Below are 24,381 nucleotides of genomic sequence, written 5' to 3' on the forward strand. Positions count from 1 at the left end.
AACCACAGCAGTTCAGCTCCAGAGTCACACGTATCTGATTTTTGAGTTATTTATACATTTGTTATGAACTTTAAAATTGCAGGAAAGTGTTGTGCTGTATAACCTTCAGCAGTGTTCAGAACTGGCTATTAAAAATTTCAGAAAGTACATAGACATGACCATCAGAGTGGCTTCATGACAGAGATGTTTTTCCTTTTGCTTTTGCCCAGTGAGGAAGAAAAGGCAGTTGTCCTTTGAAGGATTTATAAGGTACATGAACTCAAATGAATGTTCAATATTTAAAAGCCAGCACAGGAGCGTCTATCAAGACATGACCCAGCCACTGTGTGACTATTTTATTTCATCTTCTCACAACACCTACTTGATAGCTGACCAACTAATGGGACCCAGTCATTTATGGGGATATACCAGGTATTTAGATATTGTTTTTTAATATTTTAAACATTCTTTGGCTTTTCTGAAGTCACATACAATCCTACTTGGCAATAAGGGACAAAGCCATCAAAGATACAAGTTGAAAATGTGAGAGTGTTTTTTATTTTGTGTGCACACTTTTCAATATATTTGCCAAACCATCTGTTCATAGTCTGGAAACAATTTATTTTTTTTCACTTACATCTCAGAAAGTCAACCTTGCAGCAAATGAAATCTATAGTATGGTGTACAGTACATGATTAAATCAGTTTTTAATCTCAACACACTGTGCAAAAATAAATAACTCCCTGAAAGAAAGGTAGAAGTCTTGGGCAAGCTCTAATCTGCTCAAGATACAGACACACTCCAACGTGTGTTGGAGTGTGTCTGTATCAAGGACATTTGTGGTCAGTGCATGAGGGCAGTTTAGAAACAACAAAACCAACAAAATGTGGGCATTTGAGCAGCCAGCAGGGGAGGAACCTCTGCAGTGTGTGACTCCAGGAGGATGAGGACCAGGATGGCAGGGAAGATGGAAATTGTGTAACAAAGGCAACACTGAGGGCAGGATATATTAAGAATTAGGAAGGGCTGTGTCCAGAATTCCTATTATTTGTACTGCTTTAGTGAAGAGAAAGCAGTTGGAACCATCATCTACCTGAACTCTCTTTTTTTGGTTGATCCCTTAACGTTCTATAGTGACTTGCAACCATCAGAAACAATACTGAATGGTTACCAGTGCTCAAAATTCCATTATGTTAATTCTGCATTGCTGAAAGTAATTGCAAAGAGGGTATAGCCCCCTCTCTTTTCCTCTTTATCTATTATTTGTGTGAGGAAAATGCTAAAATCAGCTAGAGGCATATTTGACATATTGTTAATGTGTGAAAAGCAGTGTGTAAAAGACAGATTGGTAATTAAGTAAAACGGTTCATAAGGAGTGTTTCATTTAGTTGCAAGTCAAATATTAGAAGCCCAAGAATTTAAGGCATGCCACTAACATTAAAATTAAAGCAGGAAAGCCTTAGAAACTTTAGCACTCTCTCTTAGAAATGTGGTGTGGGGAGAACTGCCTTATGCAAAGACCAAGTGCAACCTGATTCTCTAAGTGCAATGGATTTTTAAATACAGTGATTCTCAAAACTGCTAGCAAGTTTGGAATAGTAACACAAAAGAGCATTTAAAGTATTTATTCTTTCATTTTAAGTGGAAATTTGGCTTTATTCCAAAATTCCTTTATTGAAATCTATGACCCTTGCTTTTAGTCTTTTAAGGAAGATCATTCAGGTAATCCCATATTCTTTAATGCTCTAATAATAATGTTTATTGCATAACAAACCTAGAATAAACAACAGAAAGTATGTCTGTCTCATAAATGTACATTTCTGTGGGATTTCTTTCATTTATGATGAAAATGAGGTGGTTTTTCTGTAACTGATCACTGTGCTTGTAATCTGAAATACAGCAACTTGTATAAAAAAGTGTGGTATCTTTCTTTTGGCTGTGAAATGATTTGTCTTGTTCTTCTGAAGGGCTCTCTTGAAAGGATGTCGTTGCCTGGAGATTGACTGCTGGGATGGCCACAACAATGAGCCTATTGTGTATCATGGTCACACTTTAACAAGCAAAATCCCATTTCGTTCTGTAATTCATGTGATTGACAAGTATGCATTTACGGTAGGTATAGATATATGTATGCAGAAATAAGTTGGAATGGTGGCTCTAACTAAGCCAGGGATGTGGCTCTGATGGATTGTCCAGGGTAAAAAAATATGAAACTGAGCCTGTGGCAATGGGTATTGTTAAAATTTATTACAGAGCAATTGTGCTATTTGTTCTTAATGTATTTTAAAAACTTTTTAAAGGAATAATAATCATTTTTCCTGATAATGAATATACACCAAACTTAGTGCAAAGGACTCAGGTGATCTTACTCAGCTTCTTAGGTGTAATTCTCACCTGAGATCATTTAAACAAGGATTGAATATAAATTGAAGAACTACTTCAGAATTGGACTGATGTTTTTCTCCTTTTCTTATATCTTTTAAAGGTTTTTGTGTCACTTATTCTGCTGCTATCAGTCTATCTTATATCTTACATGTGAATTTATGAAATAGACAAAATGATGAGTTTGAGACCTTGTTTTCCATTTCCTCTCTTTTTATTTTGAATGTTGACCTGATAAATGTTAGCAGCTACTGGTTTTTTAGGTCAGGTGACTCACAGGGCAATGTTCCTTCTGCCCATCTCTGGAAAAGCACTGAAATCTGGAGAATTTTTGGCACTGTGTCAGGCTTTTGTATAGGCTTTTGGCAAAACTCCTGCTCAAAGGAAATGCTGTGTGACTATTAAGATAAATCTCAGAATCAAGCCAGCATTATGTGTGTGAATTTATACATCCATGATCATAAATTTATGGGGATTTTTACCCATATATGTTATTAGCCTTCTCAGTGTTAATCAAAGCAGTGTTTTTCTTTTCTGTTTTCTATATACAATTTAATTAGTCTCTGATTTTAAAAGTGAAATTAAAACCATGATTTTATTCCACTGTTTTTCAAAACTCATTGGATATAACTCTCCTGTTCTTGCTAATGCACAACACATTGTGCTGAACTCTAATGCAAACTTCATTTCTCAAGCCCAAGTGCAATGAGATGATAAAATCACAAGAGGGAAGGGTTGGTGCCAGCTGTCCATGCAGGCTGAGCTTTGCTTCCCTTAACAAAAGCTCATGGGACAAAATGTAAAGACAGGATAAAATAAAATGGTGTTTTCCTTATTGACAATTTAGGTCCTGCCTGAGCAAAGATCTCATTCAGACTATGGTTTTGGTGGCCACCAGTATTACTGGCAACTTCTGAGATTTATTTTATTTAAATGGATGTGTTTCTTTTGCTTTATTATCTAATTTTTATTAAATTTCCCCTTTTCACCTTTTACCTTTAATTTTTACTCAATTACCCTTGCTTGAGTACTGTGATGAGTAAAGTGTAGACTGTCCCTAGAAATGTTTATGGTATTATTAAAAATAAAAAAAATGCATAGCTTGTCTTTGCAAAAGCAATCATTTCTGAACAAGCTTTGGGGAGACTATCAGCTTGAAAAGTAGTCCAAAAAATCTGTCACAAACTAAAGCAAAAGACATTTAATCCTGCTTTATGTGGTCAATTTTAATTTTAGAATTTGATTTTGCTTTTTAAAACCAAAACAAGGCAGTTCTTTTTACACCTCTGCCTATGTCCAGCTCTGCTTTAACTTTCTGAAGGTGCATTTTTTTCTTCTTCAATTGTTGTCTCTCTTTTCCACAAATGTGAGCTTTTTTATTGTCTTACTAACCTGAAACAACTGATCTATATCTATACTCTGAATGTTTTAGAAATGAAGGTAAATACAGATTGCCAAGGGGATTTTTGTAAGGTATTTTGGAAAAGCAATTATTCTTATTTTTATTTATTAATAATAAAATCCCCAAATTATGTTTCCAGTCATCTCCCTATCCACTTGTACTGTCTTTGGAGAACCACTGCAGCCCTAAACAGCAAGAAGTGATGGCAAGCTGCTTGAAAAATATTCTAGGTGACAAACTTCTTTCTTCACCACTTGGTGGTCAGACAGATATTACACAACTGCCTTCTCCTGAGGTAATAAGTTTTTATTTTTCTCTATAAAAGAAATGGAAAAAATGGTGGTGTTCTTCATTATTTTGTTTTTAATCCTCTGGAACTGAATTTATGGATCACATCTGGTGTCAGAAATAGACTTTACTTAGTAACAAAAAAATTTAAACAGCAGAACAAAGCCCCGTGGAAAGATGCCACATGTTGGTGAATCTGTTATCTGCTGATTTATTTTTTGTTGCTTGAACTGAAGGAAATTCCTAAAATTTAAACATGTTATTGAAATGGAAACCTGAACCAGCATTTTTTTTGCCAGTAACAGTGAAGATGAAGCTTTTTCTTGGTGTTCTGCCACTGCAAAGCCATTCTCTTTGTCAGTGTGTTTCTCCCCAAGACAGTGATCCTCAGCTGGTGGCCTGAGACCTCTGGGATATGAACTCAGAAAAGGCAATTAGATGGGTGTTGAAAATTTTATTGCAAGCTAAAACAAATAAATTTCCATTGTTCCAGTCTTTGCACATAATTTTATTTCAAGGATAATTTTTTTTGTTTTAAATCTCTTGTAGCAGAAATCCTTGCCTACATACAAAATACTTATTTAGGCTTGTCACTGTTGCTAGTGATAGCTATATTTTACACTTTTTTTTACAGTAGCTAAAAAAAATGCAAATGAAAATGTGGGGAGGAAGCATTCTCATAAGGAAAAACAACATACAAAAGGTTGTAATTTTCAAAGGATTTGTCAAGGAAAAATATTTTTGAAGCAATCTGTCCTGAAGACATGTTAAAGTGTTACCATATTCTTATATTTCCCTAACAATGTTGTTATAAATTTATTTAGTATTCACATTTCTCCACCTTTTATTTTTATTGCAGCATTATATTTTTTTACATCATGGTGTCCAATATAATTTTGAAACCTTAAAAATTGCTTTTTCAATTAGGAAAACATATAAACTATATCAAAGAGGAGGGATTGTTTTAAAGCTTCTCAAAGCATGGCTGGATTCAGTGTAGGAGATGTCCAAAGATCCTCTGAAGCAAGCACAAAATCAGGGAACATGGAGTCACTGAATCACACACTTAAAAGTATTACTGTCTATGATATATGTTCCTTACCATATGGTTACTGTGATACAGGGAATTCATACTTTATATTTCTATAGCTTAGACTTTTCATGAGTCAGTTTTGCCTGAAAATGGATTGCTGGGTCTGTAAGCATGGAAGTGCTGTCAGGTGAGATTCATTCTCCTGAACTTTTAACATATTAAAGAATAGTGAGACACAATTCCCATCTGTGCAAGGTGTAAGGATTACCTAAATAACACTGCTGTCCTCAGCTGGTTACAAAAGTTTGAATTGAATAAATTGTTATCTTGAGAATGAACATAAATTAGGATCATCTCCATTTCTCCTAGATGTTCTGATCAAGCATGTTAGAAAAAGCAGTAGGATTTTACCTAGCAATGGAAATATGTAGCTATGCCAGAATTTGTAAATTCAGTAGTAAGCTTGACTTTTGGCTGGCATCCTTTTGAAGAACAACTTTTGGTCCATGTTCAAAAGGAGTTTAGTGACATCACATCTTTAAAGCTTGGGACCTTGTGCATTTTCAAGGCCTGGGTAAATTTATTATGATTTTAGAAAGCCAAATTCCGAATTTCGTCTTCAGACTGCTTTGCTTAAGCTGTGCAAAGGAGATGTTACAGAATCATAAATGATGAATTTAAAATGCTCTTTGTGGGAAGGATTCTCAGTTAGTGTGGAAAAAAAAGCCATCGCCTATATAATCTACTGCTCCAATTTTTCAAGATGGATCATGAGTAACCTTAGGGAAAAAGCCACCTCAGTGTTCTTCAAGATCAGAATTAAATGGTTTTCTCTTGTGTGTACATGAAGTGGGAAACCACACAGGTTCTCACAACACTTCAGAGAACCATTTCCCAATTACAGCTTCCTTTTAGGTTTTGGAGGCTTCCATGGAAATGATTTTCTCTTCTCTTACATGGTCAATCTTCTACTTCCTTCTTTAAGTAGATCTCGAGCTACACCTTTGTTCACTGAGATGATTTTGTGTGTGTGGAAGGAGGTTAAAATGAGGAACAAGCCCACTCTTAGGTGTTTCCTAGGATCACCTTGCAATGAGGTCTCCTACCATTGTAATTCAAAGTGAAAATCACATAGAGGGCCAGAAAATAAAAGTGGAGGATCACTGGACACTTCTTGTCTCTGCTTTTCCCAAGACTTGCTTCATCTGAAAAACAAGCCCTAGAAAATTTCAGGAAGAAAGGTTTTTTTAATTCTTTCACACTTCCAGCTGACTATATTGATATTGTTAATTCCCTGCAATTCCTGTATTCTGTAGCACCTCAACACACAATTCTTCCTCTACCTATGGCGGAAAGAGAAGACCTTGGCTCTGTTTCTTTCACACATATCTTATCCCATGAGCAACTGAGGCTGCCCTTAAGCTTCACCTATCTATTCTAGGTCTTTGCAGAGCAGATGTTTTGCTACCCAAAGCAACAGACCTGATAAAATTCTCTGTCCCCAGTCTTGGCCATCATGGTGCTTCTAAAGAGACTTCATCCACTCCCTCTAATATTCCCTGGAATATCAGGTCCTTTGAGTCATTTCCTGCACTAAATCAGATGTGACATCTCTGACAGGTGCCAGACATCCCTGCTGGTTGCACCATCACTCCTGGTGATGTGCTGATAGAAAGTGAAGGAATGAAGTGTCCTATGCAGCAATTCATAGATGAACTTAGAAAATATCAAAAATTTGTGTTAAAATATATGTTAGAAGAGATAAGGTTTTACTTACCCTGCTGTGTCCTTCTTCCCTATGAAATTTGACAGAAAGAAGCATGTAGGCATCCAAAGTAACACAGAAAAGAATGTAAACACACTGCTTTGATGAAGAGTTGTTCCTCAATTATTTTGCATTGAGGTGCATTGAACTGCCTTACACTGCTGACAGGATAGATATATCAGATAGTTAGGGAACTTCTATTATTTGCAGGTTTCCTGTCACAAAGCTGGAATTGATGTGTGATTAACTGAATGGGAAGTGGCAGCTACTGTGATTTTACAAGTTGTCTTTAATGTTTACCACACAGCTGCAAGATCAATTGCTGTATGGTGGTGGTTCACAAGCATTTCTGGCCAGGATTGCCAAGGCTTCCTATGGTTGTTAAACCTGTGGTGTCCAAATAAAAGGATCTATTTAATGATCTCCTTGAGAAAGATCAATAGAAGGTCTCCAGTACAATTTTATGGGTTATGGACATTTTAAATTCTGCTATTATGGGGAAAACCAGCAAACCCCATCATAAACCAGGACTCATTCTTCCCACTTTTCTTCACCTTTATCTACTCAGTATACAAAGGAGCTTTCTCTACACAGTGAGTGTTTTCACTGAGAAATTCAAGATCAATCCTTCTTCAGCATATCTAATTCTGTTGCTTCAGTTATGAGAGGAATTCCTATTTATTTTGGCAATTACAAATATGCAAATGTCTTGACCAAGTCTTTGCATCAGAAATGTCTTTGCTTCTTAGCAAGTCAAAACATTTCTAATCAGTCTTTTGCCTTTCAATCAATCTATGGTATCTCTTTACAAAAATAAGAAGAAAGATATGAAAATGTGGTATGTCTTGGTGATGACCTCAAAAATAAAAAAATCAGTATTGTTTCTCATAAAATTTCTGGAATCTCTAGGCTGTACTGAGTACTTACAGAAGGCTCATCTAATTCCTTCACTATTTTTAGGCATTGCACTCTTCTTGAGGGAACACGGTTTTCCCAGAAATGTGGTAAACATGTGACAGCCATTGTCTGTTGTTAATAGCTTCCCTGTAGTGCAAAGCGACTTCAGGAGGCAACTAAAAGCAAGACATTGCCATATTTGATCTCATCACCCAGGTGGGTCTTGTGTTGATGGTTTATTTGGTGTATAAAATCAGGCTGTTTGTTTGGCAAGGTATCTTCTTGGAACACTGAGCTTTGCCAAGGAATCTGTGCCATGAGGACTCTGAGCACAGTGTTTTAATATCCTGGCCAACCTGCAACCATCTTTCTCCACAATCCTGCTTTGGATTCCTTTCCAATCCATCTAGAGATTCAGCTGCCTGTGTAGAATATCATCTCAGCTGTAGCACAGCTGTTTAGCCTTGGACTAAGCCTGCCTGAGGTTTACTACAGAGCACAATACAGAAGTGGAATTTTCAGGGTAGAGTGCTTCTCACCGGGTAAATGAGTTGTATGAAAACTTGTTATGAGGTAGCTAAAATACTGCTCCTGATGTAATTAATATCTATTTGCCTGGAGCTCAGACATTGCTGCTAGCATTGATTTAAAGTATCTTGATAATTGTGATTTATAAGGCTGCCACAAAGACATCCATTCACACATCACTAAGTGTGATTCTCTTGAATTGTTGAAGATAGCTGAGTTTTTTTAACAGTTGTACTTAACAAATCTTGTCATTGTCTCAAAACCTTTCCCTGTGTTAGACTTCACAGGAGGTGTTGCATCTTCACCCTATATCAGTATTTAAGGCAGCAACACAATTCTTGAAATAGAATATTATGTAAAACTCAGAAGAGATTTTTAACCTTGTTATTTAGCAAGATTTTCAGGATTTGATATTCCTCTCACTAAGCACCTACAGCTGGTCAGGAGAGGAGAAGGGAGAACAACAAGCTAAATTTAAACTGGAGAAGCTATTTTTTTTTTAATACTTATATCTCAAATCCAGGGTTTATGCCTTACATTTTTAGGGAGTGAATTTTTACATTATATAACCCCAATGATCAATAGGTGAGTTTGCTTGATCCAAAGTGCTTGTGGTTTTTGTCTTGGAAACTTGCCATTGCTTCAGCTGATTTGTGTTGTACAGCACATTAACCAGAATGTACAAGAAAAAACTTTTGTTCATTTAATTATGTAAATATTTGTTCCAGTTGATTGTACTTTGAGGCTTTTGCTTATGCCAGCCTTGAAGTCCCACTGTGCTCTAGGGAAGACCTATGATGTTTTACATATTTAAATTTTTTAGTGTGCTTACAATTTATATAGAAGTAAACAGCAAATGTATTTTTAACATATTTTGCCTTTCATAGTAAAATTAGAAAGGAGAAGTTTTAGTGAATGCTCTGAGTTTCAGCTCATTAAAAAGCTTTTCAGCTCTCTTGGAAGACCTGGACTTGTAAAGAAAAAGGTGTCACATGCTTAGCAGTGCTGATTATTAAAGCACAATTAAAGAGCTCAGATTTCACAGTCACTGATTTTGTAACCATACATTTGTTGTAAGGATTTTGAAGATGTTTGAAGTTCAGACAAAATCCTTGGTATGCCATTTTTTCACCCTATGTTTCACTTTCAATGATTTGGGGTAACTATTATGACAATTTGCTTCTGGCCAAAAAATAGCAAATTTTCTTCTTGCTGGAGTATTTTTTATTACTGTTTCTAAATAGAGCCATGATTTTAAAATGTTATCTTTGTAGAAAACAAAACAAAAAACCCTTCCTCCTCAAAAAACTCCTCCTACCTCAGGGTGTTTACGTTTTTGCTAACAGCTTGTAAACAGAATTTTAGAGACTGACTTAAAACATCATGACCCATTTTTATATAACTACACACATTCATTCTATGGTCTTTTTTGTTTAAAGATGTTTGCATATGGTTTGTAACCATAGAAAGTTTGCATATGATTTTTAACCATAGAAAGTTTTTTATTCCCCTGTTTACCAGGTCTTTTTTTTTTTTAATTTTTATTTGTAGACATAAGTCTTCCTGTGAATAACAAAATACGAGATCAAAAGTGGATAGAATTGCTTTTAAATATTTGGAAATGTGAACACACAAAGGAAAATTCAGAACTCTTAAAAAATATGGGTAGCATTAATCATATTAAAAATCTTCTAAAAATATCACAGGAAGAAAAAAAAAAAAAAAAAGAGTGCATCAATAAGAAATGAAGGAAATGTTAAAGGGCATCCTTCTTCTGAGTCACCAGTGCAGAGAGACTGATGAAACCTCCCAGCATGGCATTGATAGTTATTGGGCATGGGCTGTCTCATTCCACTGGCACCCTGGCAAACTACCAGCCAGAGACCTGAAGTGATGAAGGGATGATGAGCAATGGAGCTACAATGGAGATGAGTGGAATGATTCTGTCCTTGCCTGTGGCTCTGGTTTCCATTGCAGAACTTTGGGTTTATAAGTTTTCATCATCCACACCTTTCATATTTACTTAATGGACAGCAGAAACCACAGCATTTCAGTGACCTTTCTTTTATTGTGAAATGATTTGTTCCCTGTTCCTGCCACACTCCCAGCAGTGTAATCTCCCTTTGCACTGGAGCACAGGAAATTTAAGGAATATTTTTGAGGATCACTTTATTCAAGAGCCATAGTAAGCCCTGTTACTCACTGGCAGCTCCTGTGTCCAGATGTAGAGTTGAACGTCTGCTACATAATAACAGCTTTATTATTAATATACTTTTGTAATCAAAGTGAAATATATACTCAGAGAATGCTGTTGCATAGATGAAAGCCATGTTATTAGAATCAATATAATTCAGAGATGCTTTTCCCCCTTTACATTATATATTATGGAGGTTGATACATGTCCATTTGTAAATAGAGAAACTGCTTAGGCAAAATCACCAAACTGTTGTTTCCCTGACCAGGTAAGATCAGCAAAAGGATGTACTGTAAAGAACACAAGGTATAAAAAACTTTTAATTTGGTACACAAGAGAGATACGCACAAAAAATCAAATAACAAATTTCCTGCAGCCTCAATGATAGATCAAAACATTCCAAATTAACATCAGACGTGTCTTTAAGTGTGGGTAGATATATAGATATATATATATATATATATATATATATATATATATATATATACATATATAAAAGGACATTTAGGCATAGTAGAAAAATATACCTTCTACATCTTGCCTGGCTATCTCCTTTGGCTCTTACTTACCTTCCTACTTTTATGTTTTCACAGTTTCAGCATCTGTGTGCCTATGGTGGAGAGCCTTTTTTCCTGGGGTTAGATAGTCACATTCTGTTGTGTAGTTTGGTCCCCAGATTCTGTTTGGTTCATTTGGCTTTGGCTTCTGCCTCACTCATATCTATTTTGCTTCATTTTATAAGCTCACTTCATTATACTTGATAAACAACTTTGAAGAAGAGTTAAATCATACCAAGAGATGAAAAACCTACATAATTCTAGTTACTATTGTTAAACCTCTTTTCTACAGGCATTAAAATACAAAGTTCTGATAAAAAACAAAAAAGTTGGAACACTTGAGCAAAGCATGCTCAGGATGGAGGAGGACTCTGTTGGTGAGGCAGAGGAAGTGTCTGACTCTGACACTCAGTCTGATGATGATGACTCAGAAGACATGTCACCTGTTAGATCCAGGAATCCTTCCAAAAGAAAATTAGTTTATAGATCTTCACCTCCACCTAAAAAAAAACCCAAGGTATCTTTTGCTTCCATTGAATATAGAGAACACATAGTTTGTTTTTTTTTTTTTTAAAGAAGGACTATATTATCTTAAAATAGAGACTAAATTTAAAAGGGAAACTTTGAAATGATTAAGATCAGTGCATTTGGAAATTACAGTTTTAGCTGAAGGTTTCAGAGTTTTCCTATTCCTATAAGAAAAGTCAGACTGGACCATATTTTAGTATCCAACTAAAAAGCAGCCCCTCCCTGCGCTCCCATCTTGAACTTCAACCCCATTTTCCTCTTTCTTTGCTTGTCCCAGGTGTTCAGTACCCCACTAGATTTAAGATGAAGTTACCCAGGTGTTTTGTTGGTGCCATGGCCCCTGGATCTACGTATAGAGAACATTTATAGCAGTTCCTGAGGACAGCAGGCAGAGTTAACTATTTATTCCCCACGTCTACCAGACTGTTTTTAAGAAAGAAAGATTCCCCTATTTCCTTCTGTTCTGTGATTTTTTACATTAAACTGGGTGCACATTCCTGGCTGTGCTGAAACATTTTTCAGCATCTGGAATTGAAGAGGTATTTTTACATTTCTCTTGTAGAGACTTAACATCAAGCACTATTTCTGAAAGAAGTGTAAAAATTGGGTGTAATCTCCTTTTCGAAAGTCAAATTGAACTTATTTTTTTAACCAAGTATAGTTCTCTACCATGGAAAATCTGTTGCTTTATCAGGGTTGAAACTGCTTTGTTCAACTTTTTAAGATGTCAGGCAGCACCTGAGGTATCCAGTCACTCTTGCACATCATGCTCTGATTACCTGAATGAGGCTAAACTGGCAAGGCTCCTCAGGGCCCAGCATTCTTGCTGAGAGGCAATGTCTCTTTCTTTCTGTATAATTTGATGGTGAAAGTTTTTGCTTCTTTCTCATTCCATCTGATATGGAGAGACAGCAAGGAAAAATTCTAAGGATGGAGTCTTCTTTGAAACAGAAATGCCAACTTTCTAGGCAAAAGTTTTCAAGTTTATTGGTAAGACCATGTTACAGATGAGAATGTATTCCACATTCTCTTAAACAGCAGCAACAAAAAGTATCTGCTCATGTTTCACAGGCAGAAGAGAAAGTGATTCCAGGGTCTCACTCTGTTGAAGTATTTGTCTTGATATCCCACTTTTGGGAGGGTGGGAGAGCATTTGAATCTGCAGAAGATGCCCCAGTGATGCTGCTGGCTTTGCCTGCCTCCAGAGAGTTGCATTTTCCAGGATTTCCATGGCACTAGACTCCTATTGCTCCTTGTGGGACACAGCCCCAGAATAATTAATGCTCTTGAACTTTGCATAGTTTGAGAGCCATGAGGAGGCAATCTCTGTTATTTTGGCAGATGAGAATTTGCCCTCAGAAGCTTTGATGGAATGTAAACATGATTAGCATCAGCAGCTCTCTGCTGGCTACTGCCCCAATTAGCTCACAAGTTGTGCTATGGAAAATGAAGGGGTCATGTAGTCACTGTAAGAGAGGAGACCCTGGTAAAATTTCAGTCAGTTTTGCTTGTTTTGGTAATGGAGCAAGACTAAATTAAGATTTTGGTGTCAGAATTTTCGACCTTAATCAAGAAGAAAAGAGTTTTCTTGATTTCAGAGCAATGCTTAGAAGAATAATATGCCTTTAACTAATTTGCTTGGCACAGTGTAATATTTTCCTGTTATTCTACATTTTATAGATGAGTTTATGCTGTTGGTCTTTTCTAGTGCTTCATATATTTACTAATAGAAAGTTGGAGGTATATTTTCAAGGAGTAATGTTAAAAGCCATGAAAAATGATGTTTTTGAAGCAGGAAAACTGTAAAGCTATGCAGAAGAACATTCTGCTAGGAAGCATCTCTCCACTCATCCTATGATTACTATGATGAACATGGATAAAATAACCTCAATTTTCTCTCAGTAGATCAAATCTCACTATTAAAGGTCCTATTTGTTAAATTTATTAACTGTGACATATTGTCTCATGCTTTATGCATCCAAAAATATTGTTTCTGTGAATTATTAATAGTAATAATAATAATGAAATATGCATTGTTGTGACTTTTTAAATTCTATTATTCATCTGATGATTCTTAGGTGACAAAGAAAAAGATTGCCCTTGCATTGTCAGACCTTGTGGTTTATACCAAGTCTCAGAAGTTTGTGGACTTTGAGCATTCCCTGCAGCATCAGATGTGCTGGGAAAATAATTCCATTGGAGAGTCTCAAGCACGAAAACTTGCAAAAGTTTCAGGTAATTTCTTTTGAGTTAATTAGCTTAAAGTTACATTGTTGCTATGGTTCACTGCTTAGGCATTGGAAGGGTTAAAATTTTATGAATCAACTGCTGTCTGATTTTATTTTGTTCCTTGTATAATACTGTTTTAGAAATGTCCTCTGCATAGCTTTTTTTTTTTTTCTTCTGTTGGTTTTGTGGGGAAAATTGAAATTCAACTTCGTTTTAATTCTGTGTATTTTTACAAGAACAAATATTAACAAAGCCTACAAAATGAATGTCTGCCTTTTGATTCATTGTTTTCTGCATCAAATAATTTAGGAGTTTCAGCCAGTACTTGAAAAAGTGTGGAATAAATTTCACTCCTCCCCCTCTCCCCTTCCCGAAATCTGGGCTGAGAAAGTGGAGTTGGCTTGGCAGTGAGAGCTTTGAGAGCTGCAGATAAGAGCCCTCATTAAAGGCATGGATAAAGCCCAGAGCAGGCAGTTTGCTCCACTGGAGCACACCTTTCATCCCAGCCAAACTCAAAAACTGGGTTATCCCAAACTCATCCCAAACAAACCCAGAAACTGGGTTATCCCAAACTCATCCCAGCCAAACCAAAAGCTGGGTTATCCCAAACTCATCCCAGCTAAACTCAAAAACTGGGTTATCCCAAACTCATCCCAGCCAAACCAAAAGCTGGGTTATCCCAAACTCATCCCAACCAAACCCAGAAACAGGGTTATCCCAAACTCATCCCAGCCAAACCCAAAAACTGGGTTATCCCAAACTCATCCCAGCCAAACCCAAAAACTGGGTTATCCCAAACTCATCCCAACCAAACTCAAAAACTGGGTTATCCCAAACTCATCCCAACCAAACCCAAAAACTGGGTTATCCCAAACTCATCCCAACCAAACTCAAAAACTGGGTTATCCCAAACTCATCCCAGCTAAACCCAAAAACTGGGTTATCCCAAACTCATCCCAGCCAAACCCAAAAACTGGGTTATCCCAAACTCATCCCAACCAAACCCAGAAACAGGGTTATCCCAAACTCATCCCAACCAAACCCAAAAACTGGGTTATCCCAAACTCATCCCAGCCAAACCCAAAAACTGGGTTATCCCAAACTCATCCCAGCCAAACCCAAAAACTGGGTTATCCCAAACTCATCCCAGCCAAACCCAAAAACTGGGTTATCCCAAACTCATCCCAGCCAAACCCAAAAACTGGGTTATCCCAAACTCATCCCAGCCAAACCCAAAAACTGGGTTATCCCAAACTCATCCCAACCAAACTCAAAAACTGGGTTATCCCAAACTCATCCCAGCCAAACTCAAAAACAGGGTTATCCCAAACTCATCCCAGCTAAACTCAAAAACTGGGTTATCCCAAACTCATCCCAGCCAAACCCAAAAACTGGGTTATCCCAAACTCATCCCAGCCAAACCCAAAACTGGGTTATCCCAAACTCATCCCAGCCAAACCCAAAAACTGGGTTATCCCAAACTCATTCGGGGCTGGAGCATCTCCATTTGGTGGAGGCAGCACAGTGCAGCCTCTGCTGCTCTGACTCCAGCTGCCTGCCCGGGGCTCTGGGGGTGTGCAGAGCAGAGATCACTGGCTGTGACAATGACAATGACTCCTGCCACATGCCCCTTCACTTGGGAACAGCCCTGCTGGCACCCACCCACTTTGTGGAGGGGCTTCAGTGCCTGGTGAGGTGAATGATGCTGAACAGCAACAAAAAGTAGGATTTTCCAGCCATCCACAGAGAGTCCTCTCTGTTCCTCCAGCACCCTAGGGAATATAAAAGTAGTTCTATAAACCCAGCCCCCCTCAAAAAACCACCCCAAACAACAAACCCAACCAAAATCAACCAAACAAAAACCCCTAAACAAACAAAAAATCATGAGATGAGAGGAGAATGGAATAGAACAGAGAGATGAGCCTGGAAATGGAGATTTTTGCTGAATAACTAAAAATGTTGTAGATAGAAGTCATCTGGAGCTTCCCACATCTGTGCAGTCTATGCCTGCACATGAGAAAGGAGGGAACACAGTCAGCAGAAGGAAAAACAATGTTCATGAATAGTTAACAACTTCTGAGGCTTATAGAAGAATAATTTAAGTGGCTTTTAAAAGTGTGCTCTTCCCTGGTCTCGATATTATTTAGTCATTTTATTTAAATCTCCTAACAAGCAAAGATCATCTAGAGATGATTTTTTTTTTTTTTTTCATTTTGAGCTGCTATAGAATGAGGAAACATTTTTGCAGTTTCCTGTTCTGTGTCTTAGTTTCCTATGAGAACACAGTGGGCTTTAGTGAAGAAATCATATAATCACCCTGTAAAAAGGTGAAGAAACAGAATTTTCCAGTGAAGGAATGATTTTTGGTTAATGAATCTCTTACAAAAGTCTGCACTAGATACAGAAATACTGTCAGATTCAAATACATAGAAAATAATAAGGTTGCAAAATAAGATTTTAGGCATAGGTCAGTGGTCCATGTATTAATGTTAAAATAGAATACACTGATATAATATTGTGTAAAAAAATTGCTGGATCCAATGACTGCATTTTTATTATTTATTCAAATAGGACCTCTTTAATAGCAAAGGTTTTCTTACCAACATTTTATCTTTCTGTTTATCAGCTCCCCAGTTTATTGCACATACTACAAGATTTATTACAAGAATTTACCCCAAGGGATCAAGAATGAAATCTTCAAATTATAATCCTCAAGATTTCTGGAATATAGGGTGTCAAATGGGTATGTATCCTTGCAGAGACTGTTGCATGCTAGGCTTTACAAACACAAGGATTTCTTGCTTTCTGTAGTATTTTGGTGTTATATAGTTTGCATATTTCCCACCAGTGGCATTATTTTAGTTTTTTGTTATATAAAATTTTCCTTCAACCCACATCTCCCATCAGTTTTTCATCCCTGGTAATTGTAAATATCACTTTGTGTTGAATAGCTGTCTCTTATCCCAGATATTTAATTTATTATATTTTAATAATTTCTTTAAATTATGTTTTTGAATTGGATATTAAGAAAAACTCTAGTAATAATCCAGCATTTTAAAGCTTCCATTACTCAGCAATGGAAGTTTCTTCTCAAGGGTCTGTGGGTTTTCAGTGGTTACCTTTGGCTTGAGTGGCACAGATGCAGGAGATGTGAGCACAACAATTGACAGTAGTGGCAAAAATCCCCAGAACAGGATATGCTACCCAAGGAAACACTCAGACATTCCTGGTCAGCACCACACCCAGGCCAGCTGGGAGCTGCTGGGAGCCTCCAGTCTTTATATAAATGCAACATACATTTAGCATCTTAATTCCCACTGCAAAACATATCAGTTTCCTGAGCAACAAAATAAAGATTACTTCTGCTTATCTTTCTTGCAAGTTATTACTTTGGATTTGTTAAAAATAAGCATGGCATGCCTTCTGTACCCAGCAGGCTTTGAAAAACCTCTTCCCTGTAAGCATTTTGTCCTTTTTAATGGCCTTAGAGACAATTTTACCTTCATCTGTTTGTTCTTCAGTTTGAAAGATTCTCATTACAGAATATTTTTCTATCCCTGCCTGCTACATCTTCTTCAGCCTTAGGAAAAGCAGAGCAGAATAGTTGGTTTGGTTTTTTTTTGTACTCACAAATATATCCTGTCTTTGAGTCTTGGCACCTGAGGGAGGCTGTGGGGTGAGCAGGGCACTTGGCTGCAGGCTCCTGGTTTTGAGGTGAAAGCTTTGGATTCACCTTGTTATGTTAAAACACACACTCATCAAGCACAGGCACAGCTTTCACTCTGCCTCTAGGGCCCTGGACCTTATGTCACCCTTGTTCCAGGCTGCCTTTTCCACCTGTTTCCTTTCTCAGCTCCCCATATATCTCCTGTGACAAGTTACCTTCTCCATCCTGACTGTTATATTGGGGTAGAGTTTTACATAACGACACAAGGAGTGCAAAGGTTACTACTTAGTTTAAATTTTACTTGTTCCTGTGTCCTTATAAATGCTTACTTGCAGTACAGATTTGGACTTGGGCTGGACTATCCAAGCACCTTGTCATTACCACATTGTGTGAAATTGGTTTGATTGTGTTCTGTCCTTGTGGTTCATCCACATTTTTGTTATTCCTGGATTATTTACCTGGGGTGCTGCACTCTCTGTATGCTGTTATTGCTATCTCCACCCTATATTGCCATTAAAAACTAGTAAGTTTGTTTCATGTTAGAGGAACAACTAGCCAGAGGTTCTTAATTCAAAATGGAATTAATCTCCCAGTCTTATCATATTGCAATTTACTAGTTTTCTTTCTGGCCTGCAAATCTCCACACTTATCTCTGCAAGGAATATCCATTTGTTAGATCACAGACAAGGCTGAAGTCTTTCAAAATGACTACACTGGTTGTTTACTCTGAGTATACTTTAGTGAGAAGTCATTCTAAACATTAGTATGCAAAACATATGACTTTTGGTGCATAGGGGGTTTGGGCCCCTTCCTGGAAGAATTAAAAATATGCAGGAAGTGGTTAGATCTGCCCTCTTGGTCACTTCATTTACATCTTCACATAAAAACCCCTCCATTTTTCACATGGGAATAGGCTGATTGAAAACAATTCTCCACATATATAATTTCCAAGCTATGTTAGATCTATTCTTAATTCCCTAATCTGCTTCAGATAAATGTTTGGCAGAGCTACAGCTGCTCTTCACAGTGCAACTCCCAAAGTGAGTGTATCAGTGAACATTCTACTGATGTGCTTCCACTGATTTAACACAGAGTTTGATTTTTTGTGTCTGTCCCATGTCTCTATAATTCACACACTTTTTGTACTTTTTGTGTGTACTTTACACACCCTGATTTTGTATTTTACACCCCATGCACAGAAGTGATCCCTCCAGATCCCTTCTACCACTCCCCTAAAACTCCCCAAAGGAATCAGGTTTCCCCTCTGCCACCTATTCCCCTTCTTACCTCCCTTCTCCTCCCCACACCTGCAAGTTTGCCTTCAAGTTCCTTTAACATCCATAACTTTTCCTGGCTGGGCAAAGAAAATAAATTAGGTTTTGTTCAAACCTAACATATAATCCAGCCTGCCAGGCCTCTGCTTCTTGTAATTATGAGAATTGAGTTATTCCTTCACTTCCCTTTAGTGATGGACCCAAAACAGTCTCTCTCCTGTACCTTGCCAGCAATTTTCTCTAAATTGCTTGGAACATATTAACTTGGAGCAGGCTGGCACTCAGCTAAAGCAGGATGAAATGGTTCAACAGGCTCAAGATTTGTTGGGGCTGAGGATGGGACATGTAATTGTGTAAACCTAATTTCCAGAGGAAAGGCAAGTTAAAAACCTCACTGAAAAGTACAGAGTTTCCACAAAATAACTTTTGGATATCCCTGTGCACTGTCTGTCCTTTCTCTGAAAATGGAGACTCATAAGAACAGGAGGTTTTGTGAAAAAAAAAAAAAAAGCAACAAACCAAAAAACCCCACTTTTCATAGTGTGTGAAAATTAGTATACCTTCTGCACACAGCTGCAGTGAGGCACTGGAAAGAACTGGTTTGGTGTATCCATGTGTCCTTTTTCTTTAGTAAATAAAATGAAATGAAAAGATTTATGCAGGGCAAAAAAATCAGGACAGTTATTTAAATTAACTGATAGCAGTTGTTTTATATCAACTGAGAAAAACAACAAAAAGTCTGAAACAAAAGAGAGCCTCAGTGAAAATAAAAAAAAACTAAATTATCCTTTTGAATGTGGCATTTCCATGCACTAGGAAATGTTCTGAATGTATCAAAGCACTCTACAGAAATGACCAAAACATGTCATAAGTTACAGGAGAAAGCCACGGTGTGGCAGGTACAGAATTTTGTTTCAGAAGATCCCATATGTGCTTTTTGGAGTGTGCATAAAATTGATATGCTGCTGTGAAAGTTGTACTTGCATGATGGGGTTTTTTTCTTACTGTAGGTTTTGGTTTGGCCTGTGACACTGAAATGCAGCTTGGCAATTTTGTCACATCTGTTTTGTGGCTCAATCTTGTGTGCAATAAAATGACAAAATATGAAAAGAGGGGGGATAAAGAGCTCTCTAACCAGTTCTGATTTCAATCTCTGAAGCAACCAAGGGAAAAGAAACCAACTAATTTTGGTATGCCTCACCTGTGCAGATGGCTCAAATCTGACCCTGCTTGGGTGCTGTGTCAATAACTGTTTTATTGCTGTTTTCTGTTGGCTTTAATAACCCAAAAATGCCTCCTTGGGAAGGGAAAACCAGGGGAATTCTTTTTGTTTTTTAATGTTGTCCCTTGAACTTCACTGATTTGATCCTCACTAAGAGTGAAGTGGTGCAGCTAATTCATGTGTAGACATCTACAAGATAGTTGGGACAATATGATTCTACATATGAAGCTCCCCAAATGCACTCAGCTTTCCTTTGGAATGGTTCCGAAGGCTGGGAGCTGTTTTGGATGAAGGTTTCATGTTTCTTCTTCAGAAATGTGTCTGCTGCCAGGTTTATGAAAAAGCTCTTGGGCTACTCTGTAGCTTCTTTTTAGGCAGTTCTTGGTGTGTGTAATAGATACTGGAATTTCACTCAAAAGCAAAGAAACATTGAAATTCCATTTTATCAGTTTTTCCAGCTGTCTTCACTGCAGACAACCAATAGAATAGTAAATAATTTATGTGAAGTCTAATAAATTTTAAAAGAAGATGGGGAGAAAAAAATTGCCGGAACACAATTGTTTCTGAAGTCTTGCAGATCTTGTTCTAAAACCTGTCAGTGATTCAGACTAAAACAGGAAAGGGAAGTTGATAATATTCCCTGTTCTGCCAAGAATCACAACTTAAATAAATTTTTAAAAATTATTTTGGAAAATGTTCAGTATAAAATTGGTCAAATGACAACAAAAAGATGCTCAGACTTACACCAAAGTGTGACTTTCACACTGACACATTAATTAGATAGCAAAAATTAATTTAAGTTTTTAGATCTGATAATTTATCAGAAATGCTTTAGGTACTTTTCCCATGAGAACCTCACAAGAGAGGATCCCTACTTAAACCCTTTGCAGAGGTACTTGGACAATGGATGACTCCTAATCACCTGACATCTTTTTTCCAGTAGAGCCACTTGTAATTAAGAAGGAACAATGTCAGCAATTAAGAACTCTATGACTGAATTCTTCACATTTCTTTTGACAGTATCTTTGGAGCCACAGTATTAAATTGGCCCAAAGACAATACAAAAAAGACTTTATAAGCATGTTATGTCACAGTTCTGCATTTATTCAGTTCTCAGAAGAGCAGTCTCTCTTCCTCCCTCACATTGTAAGTCATTCATAAATCAATTTTCTGTAGAATAAAAACAACCATTTCAAAATGTGTAGGTGAAAAATAAAGCCAGGAATTATCATTAAGATTAATACAATTTGGAGTCTCTTAGGGGAGGGAAAAAATAACTGTTTAACTGATTTTTTTTTTTCCCCTGGAAGAGAGGTGAGACTTTGTATGCCAAAATTTATACTGTCCATGGAAGCTTCCTCTGTGCTATAAGGGAACCAATCATTGTATACTTTTTTTTTTCTTCCTCGTAGAAAAAAAGGGTTTGTTTTCTTTATTTTTGGTCTGGTAGACCAAAGTCCTTGTTCATAAAGTTTGTGTGGGGTCTCACCTTCACAGGTTTACTCTCTTTCACCCTGAAGCCCTTCCCCCTTGCCCTGTCATGCCCTTGGAAATAGTCTCATCCCATCTTTCTTGGACTTCTGAGACAGTTCTGTAAATTTGGGCAGTGATGGATTGAGTGCAGCTGTGAGCTGCATGTGAGCAGAAAGCCCAGACAGTCCATGCCCAGCCTGGATGCTGATGTGGAATGAAAGCAGTGTCCTCAAATCCAAGCCCATTGATCATCTCATGGCCAATGGCAGCATTCCAGAGCTTTGGGATCCAGGCCTGTTTTCAATAGGATTTCCCAGGCTGTGTGCAATTCAGTTCAGATTTTGAATATCTAAGGCATAGATTTTTTGTGATTTTTTGTTGCATTCATTGTGAGTGGCCCACTTTAGAAACACAGACAATTGGAAAGAGCTGAGAGGAAGGCAACAAGGCTGATAAAATTGTGATCTATTAAATCTCTTTAGATTCAAATGAGTGAGGTGAATCATGGAGATAGGAACACTGGCACTGAGTGCTTTTTACATGTGATATTTTTTGAAATGGCATAAAATTCATACATTTTGAGATGCATTTTTAAATGGCATAAAATGCAATTAAGTGACTCATTTTAAGAAAAATTGGTGATAAATGTGTCCTTATCCATTTTAAAATCTTCCCATTTGAATGGGAAAATACATTAAACCTTATGGTTGTAATATAGTTAATAGAACCAGGAAGCAAAGAACAAAAAAAAAAAAAAAAATACAGTTTAAAAGTCCCACTAAGAATATTAATAAGAGGCAGGATAACAGACAAAAGATGTGCAGTTTTCCCCAACTGCCTTCAATTCATAGTCACAGTGCTCATTTTGATTTTAAAAAGCTTTTGCTTTTAGTCTATAAATCAATTATGTCTTGAATGGTGGTGCTTATGGAAGGTGCTGTATAGGAATATTTAGAATGTCTTTAGTTCTGCACTTGGTGGTGGGACTGACTTCAGTTAACTGCTTGTGATACAGAGATTTGGGGTCAAAAATTGTATTGCCCTGTGTATTATGGGATGGCTCATTTTTTTTGGAACCAGGTTGTTTCCTGCCTTCCATTTGCAATATGAAGTTATTTACACCTGGGGCTTACTGGCACAGCCATGGCAGCTTTGGTGCTTTGCAGGATGGTTTGAGTAGGAAATGCTCTGATCTGAGGGGGACTTAGCCTCGTGGTTCTAGCAATACCTGAATCCATTTCGGGTGTAGGAATCACACTGAGGGATTCCTTTGCTCAGGTTGTTCCTCAAGCCCAGGTTTTGCTGTTCTGCTTTGATTTTTGAGTCAATTTTAAAAGGCTTTTGGTGCTTAATGAAAGGACTGAGGAAAAAGTTTAATACAGTGTTAAACTTCAGATGCCTTTACTTCCCCCTGAAAACCATACATCAAGATTATGCACTGCTCAGATGGTTTCACTGCAAGCTCATTTAGACTTCTTTCCAAAAGAAGCTGTCAGTTTAAATCTCTCTTCATACATGCATTAAATTTATACTGTTTCACAAAACAACAGTGCAAAGGATGTTATTGACAGTTCTGCTCTTGAATTCAGCAAAGCTAAAATGAAACACTGGGTAGAAATTCAGGGCTGTTTGCAGAAAGATGTTGCTCAGCCCATGCTGCTAGGCACAGCTTTTAGTTTATGATCCTTGCCATTTCTCAAGAAGTGTTAGGGCTATAACTGCACCTGATTAAAAAGAAAAACTGTGCATCAATGCACCATAAAGCAGTGCCCTGGGAGGCCCCAAGCAGCTATGAACCCTGTGAACAGTTTTAGTAGAGGTTTGCATCTCAGAGAATATGACACAAAATCTCACATTTGCTTAATCACCTTAAAACTTGCAATACAAAGAAACCAGCAGGTAAATTAAACCTACTGTTCCATATGTTCTTTAACTTGTTCTAAGGTCAAATTAAATTAAGTGAAAACACAGTGCTGATGTTTGAAGATATGAACCCATAATAACATTGCCCTTCACTTGTGTTGCAAAAGTAATTTTCCTAATATGATAAAATATAAAGTATTCTCATTTGCTTGTTGCTGTTGTTACATCAGATTTTCCTGCTTAGTCGCCTATAAAGCTTGGTAAATTTAGCAGTAGTCTCATTATGTGCAATCATGTAATTTGGTTCATCATGTGGAAGCTGCTATTTGAAGCTGACTGTTCAATGTGCCTAATTTCAGTTGCACTTTTAAACCCACATATTCTGAAAGTGTGGCCCAGGAATCACCTGAGGACTGAGAGGTCCTGGCTTATCTGTGGTTCAGACTTCCAGGGGCCTCAGGGTTGCAGCTCTTGTAGCATCCTCTGCACAGCTTGATTCAGTGAATTGAAGTATGACAAGCATCACAGAGCACCAAATCTGGGGCTGTCTCTGGATGATGTGCTGATCATAAAAAGCAAATTGTGAACTCCATTTGAAAACCATACCAAGAAAATACTTATCCTGTTTATAAAAGGCAATGGTCTGCAAAGGGCAATATGAGCACTGTGAAGTTTGATTTCAGATTTCCTGTGTATATTAATATAAAATCATGTCTGCATCTACATTAACACAGTTCAAAGCAGGAGTGCATGTTGTGTTTTGCTGTTTCAGGGGTTTTTTTTGTTTGTTTGGGGTTTCTCCAGACAAGGTTTCCAGTTGTTCCTACTTGCTGCATGTTGGTACATGATGCAGAGCAATCTTAGCTAGCACAGATGGGATTCCTGTCAGATTAAATAGATGATGCACTCTGGGAGCACTTCATGTATTCCACCCAGTAATTGGTTTTGAGACTATGGAGCCAGGCTCGAGCTCTTCACAAGTAACCCCACCAAAAACACGTGTAGTGCAAATATCAGGTCCATTGTACCAGCTGCTTCATTTCTATTTGTGTTATTTGCTACAGAAGGTTTTAAAAGGATCATCAAAGCAGTGAAGAAAT

General features: G+C 37.4%; 1 protein-coding gene across 1 annotated transcript in view; it reads left to right on the forward strand.

The window, feature by feature from the left end:
* PLCZ1 (phospholipase C zeta 1) overlaps positions 1 to 24,381 on the forward strand; it is a 46,386-nt gene that overhangs the window by 11,860 nt on the left and 10,145 nt on the right. Inside the window, exons 4-9 of the mRNA XM_059848032.1 lie at positions 210 to 411; positions 1,947 to 2,091; positions 3,903 to 4,058; positions 11,318 to 11,542; positions 13,632 to 13,788; positions 16,409 to 16,525. Of these exons, the coding sequence (XP_059704015.1) occupies positions 210 to 411; positions 1,947 to 2,091; positions 3,903 to 4,058; positions 11,318 to 11,542; positions 13,632 to 13,788; positions 16,409 to 16,525 (1,002 nt within the window). The remainder of the gene's footprint in view (positions 1 to 209; positions 412 to 1,946; positions 2,092 to 3,902; positions 4,059 to 11,317; positions 11,543 to 13,631; positions 13,789 to 16,408; positions 16,526 to 24,381) is intronic.

The sequence above is a fragment of the Haemorhous mexicanus genome, chromosome 5 (assembly GCF_027477595.1).
Source record: "Haemorhous mexicanus isolate bHaeMex1 chromosome 5, bHaeMex1.pri, whole genome shotgun sequence".
Lineage (NCBI taxonomy): Eukaryota > Metazoa > Chordata > Aves > Passeriformes > Fringillidae > Haemorhous > Haemorhous mexicanus.